Genomic DNA, 23440 nt, shown 5'->3' on the forward strand with positions numbered 1-23440 from the left:
GTTCTGGAGGCTTCGGGTCCAAGATCAAAGCTTCAACATGGTCACCTCCTAATAAGGGCTTTCTTTGTGCTGTGTAGGTGGCCTCTTCATGTGGTAGGGAGATGAGAAGCAAGCTGCCTGATTTCTTTTCTTATGAGGACGCCATCCTTATGACCTTATTTAAAGCTAACTATCTCCCCACGGCCTTATCCCCAAGCACCCACACATTGATGCTTATGGCCTCAACCAGATTGAGAGGGCACAATCTAGTCCCCAGCAAGTAAGAGCCATCTGAGTCCTCATTTTTCAGCCTTCTCATACTACTCCAAGATCTGAGTACCTAAATGATATAATTGACCTTCACAAAGGGACTAGACAAACAATCACCCAAGGTTCCATTCTCAGGAGATGCATGTCCTCCCTACCCTTATCCCTTGGCAGTTCAACCTCTGAACTGTGACTCCTCATAGCAACCAATGTGATCAGCTCAATAACTACTGGATGAGCTCTCCCTGTATGTTACCTGGTAGGACACCACTGTAAATCAGAAGAGAATTCTGCCTCAAAGAGGAGCCTACTAGATTATTTATTATAAATTAATAGCGAATGATTATGAAGAGGAATTGTATATTGACAGGGCACTCAGTCTTGTTTTGTTTTGTTTTTAACTATGGAGGTATTCTGGTATATCCTTGAAGATTGGATTGGGAGCGAATGAAAAGAGTAGAGAAAATACTACAATCCTTTTCCTTGGGGTCCAAGAAGATAATAGAATTATTGGAGCATCTGAATCTATCACATTTGGCTAACCTATGAATATCTAACTTCCAAGTCACCCAGTTGTACCCTGTACATAACTGGTCTTTTAATCATGGATCTGTCTACTTATACAAAAGTATCTAGCATATAAAGGCAAGTCGGTCCTGTGGGTGGCAGAATGCATGCTAGCAGATTAAGCAAAATAGATAAGTTAAATAAGTTATACATAAGATTTATGTATAACTGTCCCTTGGTTATGAGAACCTGATTAGAAGGTAAAAAGGAAAGCGTGGCACCCAAAGGTCCTCCTCTGGCTTTCTCAAGCACCCAGAGGCTTGTGTGCACCCATACCGTGAAAACACAAGCATACACTTATAGATCACACACACACACACACATGCACACGTATGCAGAAGCTGGCTAGCTTTGCTCCACATGCAGAACTTCTCTTCCTGGGCAATTTAACTAGGCTATCTTCCCCAGACTCCTAGCACTTAGGTGTGGTCAGGTACTAACTTTCAGTGAATGAACTACAAGAGCCAAGATTTAAAATGACTCAGAAAGATATTTTCATTGTTTGTGTCATATGTATATGGAATTTATTTGTTATAAACAGCCTTTATTATTTGCACAAATGCACAGCTATAATTTATTTATGTTTTAAAAGGAGTAAGTTGTGCAATGATTTTTAAAATATAGATTATTTTTAAGATATTGGATTTTCTATTTCACAGATAACTCATTAAATATCATCCTGGAAGCTGAATCATAAAAATATTACAGAATTTCAAGATAATAGTCAAGAAATTATATGATCCAACATCCTTGTATTACAAGACACAAGCTCCTCAGGATTAAATGATTTAAAGTATTAAATTATTCAGCTTAGTGATTTAGATAGGATGTATTTGGAATAATATATCAGAAAGCGGAAAGAAGAGGTTTGGGGAATGGCTCCATGTAAGAGTGTTTGCTGCAGAAGCAAGGGCACCTGAATTTGCTCCCCAGCACTCATGCAAAGCAAAATGAAGTATCATTTTAGCTGCATTAAATACTTTAAATCACAGCGTCCACATGATGGTCAGACTGATAAAGCCAATGTCCTCATGGTTGGTAGAAGCATTTTGGAAAGCAACTTGGCAATGGGTCTTAAAGACATAAACATGATTTAACATAATGTTTCTACTTTTAGAAACTCACTGTTGGCAACTAATCTAAGAAACAAAAGTGAACACACAGATGGGCTGTTCCTTACAGCATTGCTGAATAAAATAAAACAGAAAATGCAGAGTCAGAGAACAGTATGCCATAGATGATGGTTAAGTAATTATGAACTATCAATGGAAAGGTATTCAACTATGAAAGAACAATGGTATTCCATCAATTCTTGCAACATGGACATCATGCTGATGATATAAGGCACACACAGAAAGACAAATACTACATGTTCTCTTTCTATGTGATCTTAAGTCAATCTTAAAGAAGAAAGTAGTATAGCAGTTACCAGAACCTGGGCAGGGGCTAGGGGAGGGAGGGATTCGAAGTGACAGTGCATGGTTAGAAGCACACAGTTGGGAAGGAGGAATTCCTTCCAACATTCTGCAGTTTAATGGGATAACTGTGGTTGAAGCAGTCAATTGACTAATTCACCATACCTAGTAGACAGGATTTTACAATGTTCCCATCACAGAGAAAAACATTTCTGGGATAAAAGGTATTATCCTGATCTAACTATTATATAGTGTATAAAAGTGTTGAAACTGTTACAACACACACTACAAATACATGCAGTTACAGTGTCAGTCAATGCTCTCCAGGCTCAGTGAGAGACCCTGTCTCAAAAAACAAGATGGAGCACACTTGCAGAAGATACCTGAACTTGACCTCTGCCATTCATTCATTCTCTCTCTCTCTCTCTCTCTCTCTCTCTCTCTCTCTCTCTCTCTCTCACACACACACACACACACACACACACACACACACACACACAAATAAACTGCAAAAAATGTTAACAGTGATTTCCTGTAGGGAATGGAACTAGAAATTGGAGCATAAGAGGGCAGGCTGGGAGAAAGCTTTATTTATTATTTATTTATTTATTTATTTATTTATTTATTTATTTTTACAAAGATGTCACCCTTCTATACTGTTTCACTATCTTACTATGTATCCAGATTATTTTAGCAATTGAAAGACAAAATCTATGCTATGATAGTAATTACATATAAATGTCTTGTGCTTGTGGTTCTGCTGCAGGAAAAAGGAAAATGGAAAAATAAAAGGCGGATGATTTGTTCATGCTGGATATTATGAGCAGTTTGCCTCTTCCCTTGATTTCTTTTATTATTACAATGTTTGCATAATTTAAGGCTGTAAAACAAAAGACCAGCTGCCTGAAATATGTTTTGGAAGTAAATAAAGTATAAATAATGTATTAATGCATGACAGAGTAGGGAAGTATTGAATCAAGAAAAGTACTCATGAAATATTTATGGGAATTCACATTTGTATGTGAAGATACGTTCATCACAGACAGATCCAAAACAAGGCTAATGCCTTACAAGTCAGTCACAGATGAAATGCCTCTGGGGAGCTGTGGGCTGTGGTTTGCTAGAAAAAAGACAAGGATCTCACTAAATGAGAGATGCTTTCTGTGATGGTGAATTTTTATCGTCAAGTTGCCACAGCCTAGAATGAGAAGATCTCAGTGAGGGGCTACCTAGTTCCCATTGGCCTGTGGGCATGCCTATGATAATTGTCTTGGTTGCGTTAATTGATGTGGGAAAATCCAGCCTGAAAGTGAATCATGTCATTCACTACTGTGAAGAGTAGAGACTGCTAGATGAGCAATAAGCATGCATGCATTCATTTTTCTCTGCTCTTGACGGTGGGTGTGTTGTGACTGCTTGTTTTAAATTCCTGCTGCCTTTACACTCCTGCTCTGATGGACTGGAACCTGAAATCATGAGTTAAAATGAACCCTTTCTCTCCTAAGTTACTTTTGGCCAAGGTGTTTTTATTACAGCAACAGCAATAAAAAGGGGGAGACTTTTTAACTTTCAAGCGCTTGAGAATGCAAGGCCTCTGTCACTGTCGTCCTTTCTAGGAGATGATAAAGTCCTCCGGCTGTGGCACCCCAATATCAGCACTAAGCCCGTTGGGAAGCTGGTGGGGCACATGTTCAGCATCACAGAGATCGTAAGCAACGAGAAAGAGCAACACGTCATCAGCCTTTCCTCCGCAAAGGTAACAAGAAAACAGTAGAACCAAAAGGAAGCTGCTCTTCAAGTCAACTAGAGGGAGGCCTTGCACATGTCTGCATACACACATGCGCACATGCGCACATGCACACATACACACTTGCATGCATACATACATGCATAATTTTTCTCTGGAGTAACTGATGGCTGCTGAGAAAAGTGACATCAGCATAGAGAAGAACAGCCATTGCACTGTTCCTTTTGACCGCAGCATGAGACGGGACATGTTGAAAGACAGGTGTAAAACTTCATATTGGGAAGAAAGATGGTATTTTCCTCTGTAGTAGAACACCAGAGGCTCCGAATCTAGCTAAGATCATCATCATTAAGGAAAGGAAAAAACAAAGACTTCCGTGTTTTTCTTTGTTATGAAACTGATTTAAATATTCTGGCTAAAGTAATACAGAAAGAAAAATAAGTTATAAATGTCAAAAATGAGAATCTTGAATATTTTGCAATATATTTGAAAAAACATATTTGTTTGATTGAATACAATTTATTTGAAAGTTTTAGGAAGAATAGTTCAATAAGGGTGGTTAGTTATAATAACAATTTCTTCTATCGTCTCTGAGATTCACTGCTACTTCCTTCCTCCTAACTTTCTTCTTTCTTTCTTTCTTTCTTTCTTTCTCTTTCTTTCTTTCTTTCTTTCTTTCTTTCTTTCTTTCTTTCTTTCTTCCTTTCTTGTTTTTCTTTCTTAATAATCTACTGAGTTCAGTCAGTGCTGACCATGTACTCCTAGGTATAGAACCAACCACTGGAGCCTGGTTGACCTACCAGGGCTACACACTCAAAACAAAACAAACAAACAAAAAGAACTCACTCCCTCTCCTAAAAGTCACCAATGGTCAGATTCTCTGCTAGGAGTGGGGATTTATGAGTCCCTCCCCCAAGCATTTGATGTTTAAATGATGTGTGTGCTGATGTCTTCACCTCATTTTTTTACTTGCCAATTATCACACAGGGGAAAAATGTGAGAGCAAGACAACAAAATTAGCAAGTCTTGTTCCACATTGCTAACTTTTTTTTTATATATCAACTTACTGGTAACAACTAAATAAGCACATTTTGCATTGAATTCCCTATAAGGACAATGTCAAATACTTACCATCCATTTGTAGTACAGCTGTACATAATCCATTTGTACTTCAGTTACATACCTCAGTTCTCAAATGTACCATCTGTCCATGATGATGAGTCTCAAAGGGGTTTTATCACCTCACACATGTCCAGGCTCCTTGCAATGTAAAATCATGTAATCCATTGAGTCAGCACCATTTGGTTCAGAAATTAACTTCTTGTGGCCATTGGGTAAAGTTTAGAAGGGCAGGTCAAATCCCAGACTCCCTTAATATATGATAGACTAATCTATTCCTAAATTGCTCACTCCATCTAAATGACACTGTTTCTAAAGATGGGCTCTAATGATGATGTTTTCACTATGTCTCAATGTTCATGTTTCCATTTAAAGAGTACTTATGGTGCAACATAATGACCCATCTCTTCCCTATTATCCATCTGAGCTTGGCTGCAGTCAGCAGCAAAGATATTGATAGCACTTTCACTGGTCATTACACTTGAGTGAAGTGCCTCTCCCAGTTCCCCAGTCACTGTGTGTTCATGGATTATGAATATCTTGTTAGTGTTGTACCTTTTCAGACTAGGATGTTCTCTTGTCTATAAATATGTCACCAACTCCTAAAACTCAGATATCACTCTACTCATATTATGACAAACACTCATCAAAGTGGGGGAAAAAGAGGTATTAATACCTTTGACTAATAGCAACTGACATGAAGCTTGCCAGAAGCCATTGCTGAATCTAAGCATGCATCCCTTGGTGTACAGAATGCTTAAATTTTTGATTTCCTTTATCATTACTTATTAGTTGTTCCTTACAGAAGGTTTTGGCCAAAGCCTTCTCTTGTCCTTTTCTATGAGATTTTGTGGCTAGCGACTTTAGCTCCCCTCCGCACCTTATTCTCAAAGTTAATCAGCCTCATAATTCAGTGTTTTTCCCAATGCCAAAATGATCCTTTTGTTTAATTCTTTCACTCCCAATTTGTTTGAAAAAAATCAGCATTTTAACTCTTACTGCTACAAGACTGTGAAATTTTTTTGTAATTTATGTTCACTTGTGCATATGCAAGATTTAATTATGACTTGTAAATATTCCATTCTGTCACCCCAAGACTTGTTTAGTGAAAGTGGAAATCTTGTATGCTTGTCCCTTATACCAACTCAGCCTCTTTCTGAAATGGTTTGTCCTTGTTTTCTTCCTAAGCCTCCCCAGGGCTGACTGACTTTAGGTAGGCTCTCCCAAGCTTTGACACCAACACCTTCGCTCAAACACTGCCAGCTCGAGCTTGGAGTTGTTGACAGAGAACAGCAAGCTCCCATAAAACCTCCTCAGTATCACTGCTCTTTTCTCTCAAAGGCACTAGCATATTACAAACACCTAAGAGTGGCATCTTTATGCATCTGTGCCATTATATTTTCTTCTCATTTATTTCTGCCTTTCTGTCCCCACAGCTGGTTCCTTATCTTCAGACAGCCTTCCTTTCTGTTACTTCCTCTAATTCCAACTTCCCTTAACATTTCTTCCTCCTCCCTCATGATCTCCTTTCTCGTTTGATGACTTGCATACACACACATAAATATGCATTCTCAATTTAAAGTCTAGTTTCCATATAAGAGGAGATATGAAGTACTTTTTCTTTCTGAGTCTGGCTTATTTCACTTAACATGATTTCCAGTTGCATCTATTTTCTTGTGATTGTCATAACTTCATTTTTCTTGATGGTGGTACAAAATTCTATTGTGTATATGTAGCACATTTTCTTTGTCCATTCATCTCTCAATAGATACCTTGATTAGTTCTGTTTCCTGGGCATCTTGAATAATGGAGGAAAATCCTGTGACAAAAGATAAACCCTTAAGCAACACTTTGCAGCCAGTTACTCATGTTGATAAAACAACATTGGAACTAAGAGCCAAGTTGAAACATAGCACCTGTGTGCTCACAATGTAAATCGCATTTCACTGCAAGTTTATAAGATGACAAATCACTTGAAGACTTAACTGTCCGGAGTGAGAACAACGGTGTGTAAATTGGTGAATTCTGCTCATTTTCCAGGTCTTCCGGGTGTGGGATATACAGACTCTATCAGTATTGCAAGTCTTCCATGACAGCCAAGGAGGGCCAGGAGACATGCAGATTTATTCTATGGTGTATGATGCCAACCATGGCATGCTCATTACAGGTATGTGTACCGAAAGCATGATAAATTAATTTCATGTCTTTTACATTTTAAAAAAAGATAGCTCTTGAGTATTTACTATGAAAACACACACAAAGAAAAGAAAATGACTAACCATGGTTCATGACAATATAAATATTTACTTCAATTTCTTATCGTACGTGAGTTGGTGAAATATGCAACCTCTTTTTTTATGAAAATACCAGGTCAGTTATATAAGATGATGAGCCCAGGTGAGGCAAAAAGGGATGAGAAAGCTCCCACTATGTCTAGGGCTCTGGTTTGCTTCTTGGATGCAATAAATTGGTATTTCATAGGGTAGTGATCCTAGCATGTACCAGCATGAACTTGTTTTCTGATGCAAGACAGTTCTGGTAAGCAGTTGGTCACTCTGTAAGATGGGTACAGACCTTCTCAACTGCCTTTGCTTCCAGATAAAGAGCAGTAGAGAGAGAGGCCAGAACCCATGAAGATAGGTCCTAAATACAATGCATTGGTTGCCAAATTTAATGGGTTTCTCTCTCTCTCTCTCTCTCTCTCTCTCTCTCTCTCTCTCTCTCTCTCTCTCTCTCTCTCTCTCTCTTTGACAGATACACTAAAAAGACAAAGAATCTTGTTAGGCATGTAGGTTGGCTACTGTTCACATATACAGTTTTCAGCATTTAGGAGACAAATGGTTATATTAATAGTAGCTCTGCCCTCTGGAACACTAAGCCAGAATTGCCTTTCCTAAGCGTATTACCACTGACCACCTGCTCTGAGTTCCTGGGGGATTAATTAAGGCAGGGAAGTGATTGGTGCTGTCTCTGTTAGGGAACATAATTATTTTTAATTTTGTGTTGTTTATTTTTCCTGGGTTAGAAGAGAACCATCACTTCATGCTCAATAAATAATTTTCCACCCTGTAAAATAGAACTTAGTTTCAGTTGTGAATGCCTGTCCTCTATCTGACCTCCTCTGAAATGAACATTTTAATGTCTATACACAAATGTCACCTCTTAATATCCAAACTTGCCTGCTTGATTATTGGGTTCAATTTCCATCCCAATTATCATCAGAGTAAGAAAAGGCTAAAATACCCAGACAAAGAAGAAGAAGGAGAATAGAAAAGCCAAGAATTCTGTCCACTCTTATACACTTTTGGTGGTGTTCCTATTTGCAAAAATACTGAGATCTGTATATTGCCTGATCATTAAAAGTACAGCCCTCACAACCTCACACAGACATACATGCAGGCAGTGCACCAATGCCCATAAAATAAAATAAAATATTTTAGAAAGCACAGTCATCAGCTTGATATCAGGATTTCATCAAGTGCATTAATTTGTGCTTAGATTCAAGTGACATCAGGTAGGGTAGTTTTATGAGCCATGTGGACAGCAACACTGCACTCAATGCTTGGTAGAACACATTGTTCCTGCCAGTGCCATCAATACGCTGGTGATGATGACAACAACTATCTGTTGCCCTTTTCACTTTTCATTTCATCTGCATAGTCACCCTTGGAGGCAAGAATTGGTCACTGAAGTTTTATAAATGGCCAAGCCAAACCTCAGACAGTTGAACTGACTAGTAAGATGTTGAAACAGACTCCTGAATCCTCATTTTTTCTTTTCCCTACAACAGGCCAAAAGGGTAGAAGAGTGTCAGTTCTTCACCTGCAAATCCAGCTATGTTAACTGTTAGTATCGTGTTTAAGGACTTATGGAAAAGTCTCCCCCCCCAACCCCCCCACCATGTGCCTTTGAGAGCCTGATGCCCATCCATCACATTTCCCAGCAGTGGTGTTTGGATTGAGTAGTATTACCTGATGAGCCATCTCAGTCCTTTACACATGGACAGACTGTATCACAGAATCTAAACACCTTAGTAACGGCTGCTATGACTTTGAGAGCTTCTGTGGAATGATTTGACAAAGTCACTGCAGGGTCCACAGTGGCAAATGGATGTCCACATCAATAAAGCTGGAAGAAGTCTCCTATTCTTAGAACTTTGGTTTTTGTTTCAACTACAGAATGTGCTGAGCTGTGGTGGCACAGGCCTTTAATCCCAGCACTTGGGGAAGCAGAAGCAGGCAGAGCTCTGAGTTCTAGGACAGCCTGGCCTACAGAATGAGTTCCAAGATAGCCGGGGCTACACATAGAAACCTGTCTTGGAGGGAAAAAAAACAAATAAATAAGCAAAATTAACTACAGAATGCTTTGATATGTTTATCAGTATTTCTAGACTTTACACTAAGCTAAAGCACACATGATTCTCATTTTGCAATTTAAGTCCTACACATAGAAAAATGCCCTGGCCTTGCTAACTACATCTTTTAGTATGGTTATTTGAAAATTACTTTTACTACTGATGTTGCAATCACTGGCCTGCAATCATTCTCATTCATTATATTTAATCAGACCATGTTCACAGCATGTGTTATCATTTGTTGGCTTGAAGAACTCTCTGACTCAATTTCAATCACCAGTGCAAGCAGAGGGCTGGTGGACAGCATCACCGACGTGCACACATTGGAGAGGCACACATTAGCGAGCAGGGAGCAGACTATAAAAACGGAGGTCAGAATGACCTGTGTTTGAAGGATAATGAAGTCTCTGATGAATCCTTTCCCCTGACTAAATCACATTTGCAGTGTTTGTCAGGGATAGGCAACAGTATTCTCACCTTATTAAATGTTAAGGGACAGAACTTTTATACTCTAATCTCACTGGCCAGCTAGCTCCACACGTAGTTGGTTGGATCAAATCCTCTATGAAATTCCAGACTTCTGGTAATGACAATTTAGGGGTGAGATGCTTTTGCAATTTTTTTCATTTTTTACTTCATTTCATTTTTAAGATGTGATGTTACTATGCAGCCCAGGTTGGCCCAGGACTCATGATATTCCCATTTCAGTCTCTAAAGTGTGGGATTACAAGGATGCATCATCAACCCAGCTTTGTGACATCCTTCCTACTTTCCTTCCTCTCCAGGATCGAGTGTTATAGACATGTATCCTTTGACCAGGATGATACAGGACACAAAGCAGGTTCCTCACACTCACGAACGAGAAATCAATGTCATGCTTTACAACAAATACTTCCACCAAGTGCTCACTATCTGCTCAGAGTCTATAATCAAGGTGAGCATGTAATGACTCCGTAGACAGGAAAAGGCAGAGTATGTGAAATATTATCTTCTTACAGATAAAACAGAATTTTATATGTAGTGATACATAGACTGAGACAATATATTGAAACTCTTTAAGTTTTCATGAATATATGATAAAGAAGTGTTTTAAGCCAGTTTGAGCCACATGTTTGATTAAATAAAGTCAAATTAAAAAATAGAAAATTTAATAATGTTACATTTATATATTGATTTTGTGTGGAAAGGGGTATGTGTCTATGGAGACCAGAGGACAACTTGTGGGTGTTGATTCTCTCCTCCTACAATGTGGGTTTCATGGATCAAACTCAGGTCATCAGGCTCAGTTGCAAGCATGTTTACCCCCTGAGCCAAATAGACATTTTAAAGGAAATACATTAAGGAGAAAGAACTAGCCTGTATTTAAATTTCACTAGAGGTTGTATGCTAAGAAGGAAAGGAAAGACGTTTAGTAGGCATGCACTGTAACTCTTACTGGTGCAGGTTATGTACCAAGACCACAAAGTCTATGATCTCCATTAAATCTCATGCAAGATCTTTGCAGATAGACAAAGCCTTCTCTTCTAGAGATGGGGAAGACAGGGCTCAGAGATAAGTGACCTGCCTCAGATCCTCTGTTCTCATAAAGGCTGGATATGAGCCCGAGTCTGACTGTGAGCAGCCATGGCCTTGGGCTCTGTACCTCTAGCCATGCCCACTGCTGTGTTGAGTGGCATAGAACTTAGCCATGATAACTATGCTTGTCGTTACAACCACTGAAACTCATCTACCAGTGATACCTAGGGGCGTTTCCATCCTGTTAGTTCATGAATGCACTAAGCAGAGGCCTATGGACCTGTAGACAGCATCCCTCTGGGAACCCATCAAATTCCTTATATTTTAACCTTCTGTGGTCAGCTGCTGGATATTTTCTCAAGTTTGAATCCCCTGAACTTGGTTAATTATCAGAGGACTTTTTATTTTCTGCTGCTACAGATAAAATAGACTAAAATAAACCCTGCCCTGCATTCACATAATAACATAAAATAAACCCTGCCCTACATTCACATAATAACGTGCTCTTAAGCATAGTCTGTCTTATCTTCGCCAATAGAAGATGGAGAGAATTGTCTAAGGGAATTTTTCTACACTATTAGATGGAGAGGGATTGTAGTTCAGACTCGGAGATGGGCAACTTCAAGACCCATTTATGCAGGGACCCACATTCCTCTCTCTGTCCTCTAAGAACACTGTCTACACACAACACTCAGAGACTGAGAACGTGGCCTCTGGGCCAGACTTACTTCGTGTGCATCATGCCTCTACTACTCCCCGAACAGTGGCCAGCATGCAGCCGTGAGCCATTTCTTCAGCTTCCACTCCCTCTCGCCTGGCTGTCACAACTTTCCTTCTGTTCCCTGGGAGAAAAGCACACCTACCTCTGGCCCGCAGGGTGTATTGCCCCACCCCCACCAGCCCCAGTGCTCACAGCTGCTTCACTGACCAGAACATTTACACCTGAACTTGGTGCAACCCTAATGTAGGAGAGATGCAGATCATAGCTCTATGGGTCTGTCCTCTGTGTGTTTCCAATGAGAGGGATTGATGAGCCATGATGTTTCTGGACTTTTCCCAATACTGCCAGCCTGTTTCACAGATGGTCTGTCTCACTCTTACTGCAAACCCTTTCTCTGTCACTGTGTCTCATATCTCTCGTCAGAGAACCATCTAAAATGACCAGGGAGCTCTTTCTTTACAATTTGCCCACATATTATGCTGTTCACCACACTTTTGTTCCGTGACCCTTGGTGTCACTGAGGACTTAACTGAGCACTGTTAATTACTGTATTTCTATCCTGCTGCCACCTTCATTTCACTCTTATAGTAAGAAGGGAAATTTTCCATTACTGTGACAAAATACCCGAGACAATCAACTTAAAAGGAGGAAATATTTGCTTTGGTGCATGGCTTTGGAGGTTTCAGTTGCATGGTGGATTAGCCCAGTTACTTTGGGGCATTTGATGAGGCAATGCATTGTGGTAGGATGTGAGCTAGACCAAGATCCTCACCTCCTAGTAGTCAGGGAGTGAAAGAGAAGAAGGGAAGGGGCTGAGGGCTAGCACCCCTTCAAAAGCATGCCCTCAGTTTTGTCTAAAGTTTCCATGGGACTACAACCAGACATTGCCTTGGCCAGTGTGATGCTCAACAAACACACTCAGGAATAGCACAGTCCCTAATAACAGGAGTCAACTTTCACAGCTTGCCTTTGAGCAAGCCAGCACTCAGGGCAGGGTCCTGGGGAAGGTGCTAGCTTGGTGTGTCACGTACTAGTTTGAAAATGGTAAAAAGAACTTTGTTCAGAAATGAAGGGCAGATATATGGAATACCTGTTTGTTTGTTTTGTTTTTTGATGTTGTTTTATTCTTCTGTAGGTATGGGAACTTGAGACTGGCCTCCAAATATACCAGATTCTAGACCCTCATGGCTTCAATATTGAACTAACCTGTGCAGCTATTGATGAGAGTGGATTTCTTTTTGCCACAGGAGCATATAATGGTGAGACTAGTGTTCAGAATATGACATCTCCACCTTGGTGTCGTGAGAATTTGTTTAGGAATCCCTAAGTTTAGGGGGTTTAAGGGTAAATGTGAATCCAGCTGACATAGAGACAGTCCAGAGAGATGGCTATGCCTGGGTAAATGCCAAGAGTCATATTTCATGGCCACTAATGTCTGGATATTGATGTGATAAACAAACCAGTAACTTACATTCTGTTTACATGACTGCTGCATCTATGTGCAAAAGCCTTCACATAATGATACATGTGTGTGAAAATAGCATAATGAAACCCATTACTTTGTATGCAAACTTTAAAAAAAAAGGTCATGAAAACACAAACCAAAGCCTCAAAATATTAAGCACTGATACATTGGCACACAGAGTATCACCTACATTTTAATGTGTCTAGCTACTTACAATGAGCTAATACATTAGGGAAAGCCACTTTACACTGTAGTTAGAAATGAAAAGACTTTTACAGATACCACTGCATTTCAGCTTTTGGTGGGAAATAGCCGTGTTGTGCTGACTCGTTTTATTGGATGCCTTTTATGTGCTGTTAGCTAAGAGGCAGTCATTAGACTTGGAATCTCTTGCTGCTGCTGCTGCTGCTGCTGCTGCTGCTGCTGCTATTGCTGCTATTGTTGTGTGTGTGTGTGTGTGTGTGTGTGTGTGTGTGTGTGTGTGTGTGTGTGTGTGTGTGTGAGTGAGTGAGTGCACGCGCGCACGCACGCACGCACGCACGCACGCACGCACACTTGTATGTGCTGAGAATTGAACCTGGGGCTTTATACATGGTACCCATACACTCTGCCTCTGAGCTACATTCCCAACCTCTAAATTATTTTTACTCATAGTATATTTGGGAACCACACAAAATATTCATCCAGCTTTGGTGCAGATTGCCTAGAGTTCTGTAGTGGATATACTTCTATCCTTAGGCTCTATGATGGTACATGAAACTTGGGGGACTTTGGGGCTTGGATGTGACTGTGTTTCATATTTCTTCTTCTGTGGAGCACTTGTGGGAACTAGAAAGCTACACACTGCCTCACCTTCCCACCACATCTTGTTCTGAACACCTACAAAAGATCTGCTTGCTCTAGACGGAGTGACCAACTGTGTGCACTATGCAGAATCTATTCATTCTGGGGTATATTTGATAAATAAATGCTTCCTCACAAACCGGTTGATGGAATGAGCCGGCACAGGATATGTGAAAGTCGGATATATTAAAATGTGAACAGAGGATAACCAGCAGGAATGCAGTCATGAGTGCAGGATTAAGGTAAGGGAATGCATTGGCATACAATGCACAGAGACACAGCATTCCTCTCTAAGGAGCGGTGCAGAGGAACGCAGCCTCACCATGCCACAGGCACTCATCACATCCATATAAAAGTTACTAGTACTTTTAGTCCATATATTGTTATTTACAAACCTTCATTGCATTGAGTGGTTGGTCTGGTTTGAGGTCTCTGGTTTTTGCTACATCATCAATACTGGACCCTCACTGGAGCTCCTTTTGGACATCCTGTTGCTGTCCTGTGCCATGGAGATCCTGTAACTTTGGGTCAGCAGGATGAGCCCCTTCATGTGCTCCAGCAGATCATAGATGGGGTGGGTGATGGGATGGGCCAACTCAGTTCTGATTCTGGGTCTGGGTGATTGCTGGGTTGGTCAGCCCACCAGCTCTCCTTCATCCTCACACCAGAGTGAGTGCCCCAGTACTACCCCAGCTAGTTCACCATATGTAGTAAGCAGCAAGGGGTTGGGCTGATTCTCCTGGACTCACATAGCTCTTACCACTGTACAACATATACTGGGTAGTTCTTGCCACTGCAGGCAGGGTATCCAGGGTATAATTAATGTCTGGTGTTGGTAATGATGGCGGTAGCCTGGTAGAGGGGCATACAGTCAAATCATTGCATGTCTAGCAGTATTGGTGTTGAGGACTGAGACATAGGGGATGTTGGGCTTATGGGAGAAGCGGGATGTAAGTAGATAACTACACACTGCCCCACTTTCCCAACTCACCTTATTCTGAATGTTTACCAAAGATCTGCTTGCTCTAAGATAGAGAGTATGACCAACTGCATTCATTACCCAGAATATATTTATTCTGGGGTAGATTTTTAAATAAATACTTCCTCACAAGCTAGTTGATGGAATCAACAGACATGAGTTTTCCGACATAAAGATTAAGTGACCGCTAGGCCCCACCTCCTAAAGGTTCCATAAATAGTGTCAAGATGGAAACCAAACCTTCAGCACCCAGGCCTTGGGGGAGCATTTATCCAAACCAAAGCAGACACCCACCCTGTGCTGCTCACTTCTTGGATCAGCCTGTGGCAAATCAATCATGTAGGGCGACTGGGGGAAACGCAGCTGCCAGTGTCCCCTGAGCTACGAGCCAGGCTGTCTGCATGCCATCTTACCTACAAAGCCTTTTCTCCATGCCCTCAGGAACAGCTAAGATCTGGGACTTTGGCAGTGGGCAGGAGATGAAAATGCTGACTGAAGGGAAAGACTGGGTAGAGGACGAACATGGCCTGCTGCGCCTGTTTTTCCTCAAGGCCCAGGTGAAGCACCAGTATCTTGTCCTTGCCCTGGAGCGCAATGGGACTGTCAAGCTAATCCAGGTTTGAATCCCACTTCCACGCTTGCTCTGCAGACAGTCTCCTTGAGGGAAATCCAATGGTGATCCTCATTTCTCTGCCTCTCTCTGTGTCCTCCTCTTTCTGTTTCCATCTCTGTCTCTACATCTCTCTGCCTCTCTGTGTCTCTGTGTACCCCACCTCTCTCTCATATCATGGTTTCATGTAGCCCAGACTGACATTACACTCTTGATTCTCCTGCCTCTACCTCCCTAGTGCACACAGATCACCACACCCACTTGCTCAATTTATGTGATACTGGGAGTTGAGTGTAGGGCTTTAATCATATTAAGCAAGTAATCTACCAACCGAACTACATCTCCAGCTCTGCTCAACTTCTTTTGGCAATCAGTTGAGGATAGTGCTTAGCCACCAACTTTCCTGTGATGCTCATAACCAACTTTGCTCAAGTCCAAGCAAATGACAGAAAGCTCAGCTGCCCAGGCCCAGCATCCCACCCATCACATTCTTGCTTTAGCATCATTTAGGATCCCTTAAAATGGTTGTCAGAAAGGTTGGACTGATATACATCTACCACCGCTAACATTGCCCACACCCTACCTCGGCAATAATTCTCGAAGGCTCCTCCAGAAGGCTCCCCAGCAGATTTTGTCCGTTATGGCCTGTAAAGCATTCAAAGATGCTCAAGTCACTTTTTCCATTCCTCACCAAAATGACTTGTTTATTTTAAGGTTAATGGTGCAATCTGCTCAGGGTTGTTTGAGGAGGTTGGAGATAGGCTAATTTATTTTCCCTGTGAATCTATTACCACCTAGGAATACTAATGCCTTCTTCAAATTTAAAAAGAAGCCAACATCATTTATCCTGCCTGTGTGGCCCTCACCCAGTCAGCTAGACCTCAAGGACTAACATTGCCTTTGTTGTTCTCCTCTGGAAGCTAGGAGCGGAAAATAAGTCTTGAATAGGATTTCAGTGATGAAGTACAAACATCGACTGGGATGACTAATCTTTTTAGCTGAGAGAAAAGAAGGAGCATCTTCCCCAGCCAGTAGATTCTTCCCCTGTTGTCTGCATATTTCAAAATGTGGCTGTAGAGGAAAGCCTTGGCAGCCCACATAAAGCACAATGTCACTCACCTTCTGGAAGTTGCTGTAATCAATCATCGGAATGTCAGTAATCATAGATGCTCACTGTACTTGAAGGGCTGCAAAATGAACCATGATTCTGGGCTTGGGATGTAGCTAGGTTGGTAGAGCGCTTGCCTTAAGCATGCATGAAGCTCGAGGTTTGATCTCTAGCATCACATGAACTGGGTGTGGTGGCACACACATGTAATCCTTGCACTTGGGATGTGGAAGTAGAAAGTCAGAAGTTCAAGGTCTGACTGGGATATATGGGACCATCATATATCAAAAATGTCTTGAGTTCTGCCCTAGCCACTTCCACTTCAGTTATTCTGGTCCCCTGTGCAGAACATTAGACTAAGCTTGGTAAGAATTGAACACCTCATTTTGTATCTGCATTCTTGCCCTACCCATAGTAAATGTCTGTAGTCCATCATTGAAGGAAGTCAGGACAGGAACTCAAAGCACGAACTGATGCCGTGGCCATGGGAAAGTGCTGCTGACTGGCTTGCTCCTCATGGCTTGCTCAGCCTGATTTCTTTTAGCACCCAGGACCACCAGCCCAGGGGTGGCACCACTCACGGTGGGTTGGGTCTTCCCCACATCAATCATCACTAAAGAAAATGCCCTGCAGGCATGCCCACAGGTCAATCTGATCAGGGCATTGTCTCAATGAAGTTTCCTCTTCTAAAAGGACTCCAGCTTGTGTCAATTTGACATACAGCTAAACAACAGATACAGAGGTGGCTTAAGGCATGTACCTGTAGAGATAATAAGACTTCCATGACTAACAGCAGATTAAGGTTTCTGGTTACTATAAGGAATGAGAAGCAAATAAAATTGTGTTTTGAGTGAAAAGGCAATGCTTGAGAGTTGATGATGTAGGATGATGGGGTACCAGTCTGTGTTTGCTTTATTTAAGAACAGCTCAAAGGAAATAATTCATTGATTTTTTTTCACTTACTAAATTTCTTCTGCACAAGGGAAAAGAGGATGATCTCTTCCTTGCGGTGATATGGGAGCTACCTGATGCCATGCCTTACCTACAGTATGGGAGCCATATTGTACATCTGAAAATGTCAACGAAAGAGAGGGTGATGGCCATTCCTTTCCCAGATGTTGAGTTAATCGTCCAGAAAAGCTTTGCTCAACAAACTAATAATGTATGTTCTATTTCTTTTTACAAAAATATTTTCACTGACAGTTCCATGCAATGTATTTTGATCATATTCACCCCAACTCCTCTTCTTAACTCCTTCTGGATCCACTCCTACCTCCCTATCCCTTAACTTTGTGTCTTTTTTTTAATTTAATAACTCATAGACTCCCAATTTGTGTTGTTCATGTACTTCTGGCTATGGGGCCATCTGCTAAAGCATTGTTGACATACTAGGAACCACACCCTTAAAGAAAATTGATTTCCCCCCTCCCTGAGAATCCATCAACTGTCCATTAATGGAGCGGGGACGGCTTGTAAAGCACTCCCTCTCCCACTCAGATTGGAGATTGGGTTGATCTTGTGCGGGCAACACCAGCTACCCTGAGTTCATGAGTGCAGTGGTACTGTCATGTCCAGAGGACACTTTCACTCCTGCCCTCCCTCATCTTTGGCCCTTATAATCTTTCTGCTTCTTTTTCCACAATGGTTCCCGAGCTTTGGAAAGGGGCTATGAGATAGATGGCTGGGCACTCCATAGTCACTTATGCTCTGCAGTTTGACTAGTTGTAAGTTTCTGCAGTAAGTGCCACTGTAACATGAATTGCTAAACAGTCTTATTAATAAAAAAGAGCCAGATATTGAGGTGAAAGCTGAAAGATCAGAGAAACAGAACAAGCCAGCCACATTCTTACCTCTATGAAATCCTCAGCCTCAAGAGAGTGAGTTCCTGTTTATTCATGCCTTATATACCTTTCTGTGCCCTGCCATTTTCCTTCCTTCCTAGTGCTGGGATTAAAGGCATGTGCCACCACGCCTGGCTCTGTTCCCCATGTGGCCTTGAACTCACAGAGATCCGGATGGATCTCTGCCTCCCGAATGCTAGGATTAAAGGCGTGTGCTACCACTGCCTGACCTCTATGTTTAATATAGTGGCTGGCTTTGTCCTCTGATCCCCAGGCAAGCTTTACTTGTTAGAGCACAAATAACATATCACCACATGCTATCCACTGCACAAAGAAAATTTGCTGATGAGGTCTGAGGGCTGCACCAATCTTCGTGTAAGGAGATGTGAATTTAGAGGGCAGTTTGATGCCATCACTATTTAGCACAATAATAGTTACAGGTTCAACCCCCAGGGCCCTTGAACTCTCCAACCATACATGGGTTTTCTCCTGTGGAGTGGCCTTAAAAGTTGAATTCTTTAATTTTTAACTTTTTACCTTTTGTCACTGAGAATTAAAAACATATACAAAACCACAAAAAATAGCACAGTTAACTTCTAGGCATTAAATCTATTTTGTTTATAGCTAGGTTTCTTCATTCTTCATACACTTACCATCTATGGGTATTAAAATGGATCTTCAACATCATAGTGTCTTTTCAGCCTTAACTATTTCAGTATATATTTCTGGACAATAATTATTTTTAAAATGGCAATAGCATTGTTTTATAGACATGTTTAACATGAAACATATAGAGATATCTAATATAAAATTACAAAATTTTTATATTATATCATATCATATCATATCGTATCGTATCATGTTGTGTCATATCATATCATATCATATCATATCATATCATATTATATTATATTATAATGCATTTAGTCTTCAAGCCAGAGTTCCAGTTTTCCTCAGAACTTCTTGATCTTTGTTTCAACCAGGGCCACACAAGATCCATTTGATTGACAGATATATTAAATAGCTTTTAAAGTATGAATTTCTTTTCCTCCTTATGAATCTGTGTACTTAAGAAAGTGGACGTTATCATGTCCTACTCTGGAGTCTGTCTGTTGTACTCTCCTGATGTCATGTAAGATCTTCCACACTTGCTGTGATCTGGGAGTTAAAAATGGTGGATTGCACACAAATTTAGCTCGTTTCCTTTTTCCAGCCACATTGCTTAATAAATTTTATTTTTAAACAATTTTTATACAGCACATAGGTTCAAACCTATGATCACAGCAGTCAAGAGGCTGAAGCCTGAGGACTGCCATGAATTCCAGGCCAAACTAGGATACAGAGGGAGACACTCTCAAAAAATTTTTTAAAGATAATTGATATCTATTCTTTATATAAAATAATAGATTTTATAATGAGAATTTTATTTGTTTAAGTACACCATATATTTGAACATACCCACTCCCCACTGCTTTCTTTTTTTCCCCTTTCCCTTTTTATTGGTTTCCTCTTCTTCATATCTTTTACTTCCATGATATATGTGTACACATATTAAATATATATTATATATACATATATTACATATATGTATACAGTATACAGATTCTTAGACAATTTCATTGGGCTAAATAATAGTATTTTCAATGGATATAACTAGGAAAGTTTTATCAGAAAATATATCACTCCTAACACTGATATTCCCAATTCAATTTTAGAGTAAATGGCTTTCGCTACTTTTGTTTTATTTGATAGCTCTTTTTCTGACAAATTCTTACATGCTTTAGCTGATCTTTATTTAATACACCTATGCGATATCTAGACTATCTTTTATTATGTTCTTGTATAGTATAGTTGCAGGAAAATAATAAAACCATCAGCAAGACGATTAACGACACAGTTAAGATTTTCCTTCCTTTGCTGTGCTTTTTGGGCACAGGGTACATGTGACTTGGAATGTACCATCAAACTAGGTGTTTGGAAAGTACTTGAGACAATTCCTGTGCTACCAAGTCTGCACCCAGTTAGATGTACTTGTTGCACTTTTAATTTATCACTTATTAAATGTTTATTTACTGTTGTATGTGTATATATCTTGTGTGGGCAGCTGTGGAGGTCAGAGAACAACTTTCAGTAGTCACGACTTTCCTTCTGCCATGTAGGTTCCAGGAGTTAAACTCAGGTCATTGATCAACTGAGGCATATTATTGGCCCTGATTTACTGGTTTTTTATTATTTTTCCTTGTATTATGCAAAACATGCAACAGTTATAAAATAAAATCTACACAACCATTTCTATTCTGAGGCACACAAAAAAGGTTATCCTCATTTTTTTCTTTCCCTACCACTTTGTTCTGTTACAGACCTGAATAGTTAAATTTTTGTTTCTGAGTTCCAGGTTTATGTCTGTGGTGTTATTTTTTAAGATTGTAATAAACAGTCATACTTAGTTCTCTCCTATTCTTTCTTAAGGAAAGAACAGAATGCTATACGTATTTGTGACTCTTCGTTTATCTCATTTAATAATATATCCTGAAAATAATTATGAGCTTTATATAGAAATCTTCATTTTTTTCTTTTGTAAAATTGATTATAACACACACACACACACTACAATCTATCACCTCAACCAGTTTTCAGTGTACATTTAAAGGCCTTAACTGTGTTTAAATTGTTGTATAGTCACCTACCATCTCCAGGCATTTTTAAACCAAATGAACAAAGAGTTGGTTTTTTGAAAAGATAAAGATACACAAAACCCTAACTAGATTATCAAAAAGGAAGTGAGAGAAGAGCTAAATTAGTAAAATTAGAACTTAAATAGGGATGTTATAACAGACCTCAAAAAAACCAGAGATTCATTAGGGAATGTTTTTAAAACATATATTTCAAAAAAAAAAGCTGGAAGATCTTTTTTTTTAATGAGTAAATACTAGACATGTGACCTACCAAAATTAAATCAAAATGACTTACACAGATCCATAATTGGCAACATGATTAAAGCGGTGATAAAATTTTTCCCCACAAAGAAAAGCCCAGGACTAGGTGGATTTACTGCTGAATTTTATTAAACCTTTAAGGACAAGCTAATAGCAATATACAAATCTTTCCACAAAACTGATAGGAAAGGAACAAGTCAGAACTTATTCTGTGAAGCCAGTATCACCCTGATACCAACATCAGATCACAAAAACAGAAAACCATTGGCCAGTTCCCTGACAAATGTAGTTGCAAAGATTCTTGTAAATCACATTGAAGAACAGATGGAGACAGTTATACATCATGACCAAGCTGGCTTCACAGCAGGGATACAAGGCTGATTCAATACACTGGTTAGTATGCACATGTAAAATAACACATCAATAAACTTAGGATAGAAATAAAATGATTCATACCAATAGACCTAGAAAAGGCCTTTGAAACGTCCAAAAAGCACTTCATGATAAAAGCCCTGAATAAAACTAGTATTAGATGTAATATATTTCATAATGAACACTATGTTAAGTGGAGAAAGTCTAAAAAACATTTCTCTAAAATCAGGAGTGAGGCAAAAAGTGCCTACTCTCATACCAACGTTATTTAAAAAAAAAGTCCTTGAAGTCTTGGAGTGTTGTGGGAATATCTCTGGAATAAGCAGTCTATACCAATGAGTGTAGAAGAGAGCCAAAGCCAGCATAGTTCCTACAAGGCTTTGATCCTGGGTCCAGTTTCTATTCCCACTTTATACTCTAAAACCATAGGTGGGAAAGGCAAGAAAGCAGGTTTTAAAGAAGCTACGTGGCAGTCAGCAGATTCTTTTTTTTAAAATATAATTTATTAAACTTTTTTTATTTTATGTGCATTGGTGTGAATGTGTCAGATTTCCTGGTACTGGAGTCAGACAGTTGTGAACTGCCACGTGAGTGTTAGGAATTGAACCCAAGTCCTCTCAAAGAGCAGCCAGTGTTCTTAACCACTGAGCTATCTCTCCAGTCCAGTCAACAGATTCTTAAGGGCAAAACTCCACTGTTCCAACAATTTCTCCAGATCATTCTATTTCAGGTAGCAAGAGAAGTCATACTTGGCAATTAGGCAGTACACACAGAGCTTTAAGTAAATCACTGTAGAAGACACACATACTTCACAGATAAGCAATGGAGAAACTGGGCATGTTCATCACTCAGGGTTGTCTCTTCAACAGAGGAATTGAATACCTGTTTTCCACCCAGAAGGCTGGGAGTGGATGTTGTTAATGACGTGGTGACCTTTCCTATCTGTAGAGCCAGACCTCACCCCAACTCCCCAGAATGCTTATCCTAGACTCTGTATTCCTAGACCTTTGTGTTTTAGCTTTGCTTCTCAGTCAATAGAACCCATCTTTAGGGGAGATGTCACATGACTTTATAGCCTGCTGACCTCTAGGCTATCTCAGTCAGGGACCAATTCAGATCCTAGGTCGTTACACTGTAGAACCCATCTTCATGATCACATGTACTTTGAGTTGAGTTTTGATGTGATTATGCCTCCTTGTGAACCAGGGTTTGTATTACATCAGAAAACTTGTTTCCAAATTGTACTGTATTTAAATATGCATACAATAAACCACCTGGTGTTAGGTTCCAGAATTTTCAACCCAACATTGGCTAAGTCATGCTTCTTCCTCACTGATTCCTTCTTGCCTCACTCAATTCATTTCCCTGTTGGTTATAGAGCTTCCAGGGACCCCCACAAATCACTAAATAAATGAATAAGTCCATATCTAATAATTGGTCATTTCTACATTATTCTACTTCAATGGAAATAAGGTAAAAAAAGGAAAGAAAAGAAATACAAATTGGAATGGAAGTAAAATACCCTCATTTGCAGATGAAATGGTAGATAATACCAGAAATCTCTGGCCTAGGAAACATTTTCAGCAAAGCAGCAGAATACAA

General features: G+C 40.0%; 1 protein-coding gene across 1 annotated transcript in view; it reads left to right on the forward strand.

The window, feature by feature from the left end:
* The window catches only part of Wdr64 (WD repeat domain 64), a 99495-nt gene that overhangs the window by 39717 nt on the left and 36338 nt on the right, over window positions 1-23440 (forward strand). The window contains exons 10-15 of the mRNA XM_052737720.1: window positions 3845-3984; window positions 7135-7261; window positions 10234-10382; window positions 12820-12943; window positions 15413-15588; window positions 17672-17851. Of these exons, the coding sequence (XP_052593680.1) occupies window positions 3845-3984; window positions 7135-7261; window positions 10234-10382; window positions 12820-12943; window positions 15413-15588; window positions 17672-17851 (896 nt within the window). The remainder of the gene's footprint in view (window positions 1-3844; window positions 3985-7134; window positions 7262-10233; window positions 10383-12819; window positions 12944-15412; window positions 15589-17671; window positions 17852-23440) is intronic.

Source organism: Peromyscus californicus, unplaced genomic scaffold (assembly GCF_007827085.1).
Source record: "Peromyscus californicus insignis strain IS unplaced genomic scaffold, ASM782708v3 Scaffold_14__1_contigs__length_90479793_seg_2, whole genome shotgun sequence".
NCBI classification, from domain to species: domain Eukaryota; kingdom Metazoa; phylum Chordata; class Mammalia; order Rodentia; family Cricetidae; genus Peromyscus; species Peromyscus californicus.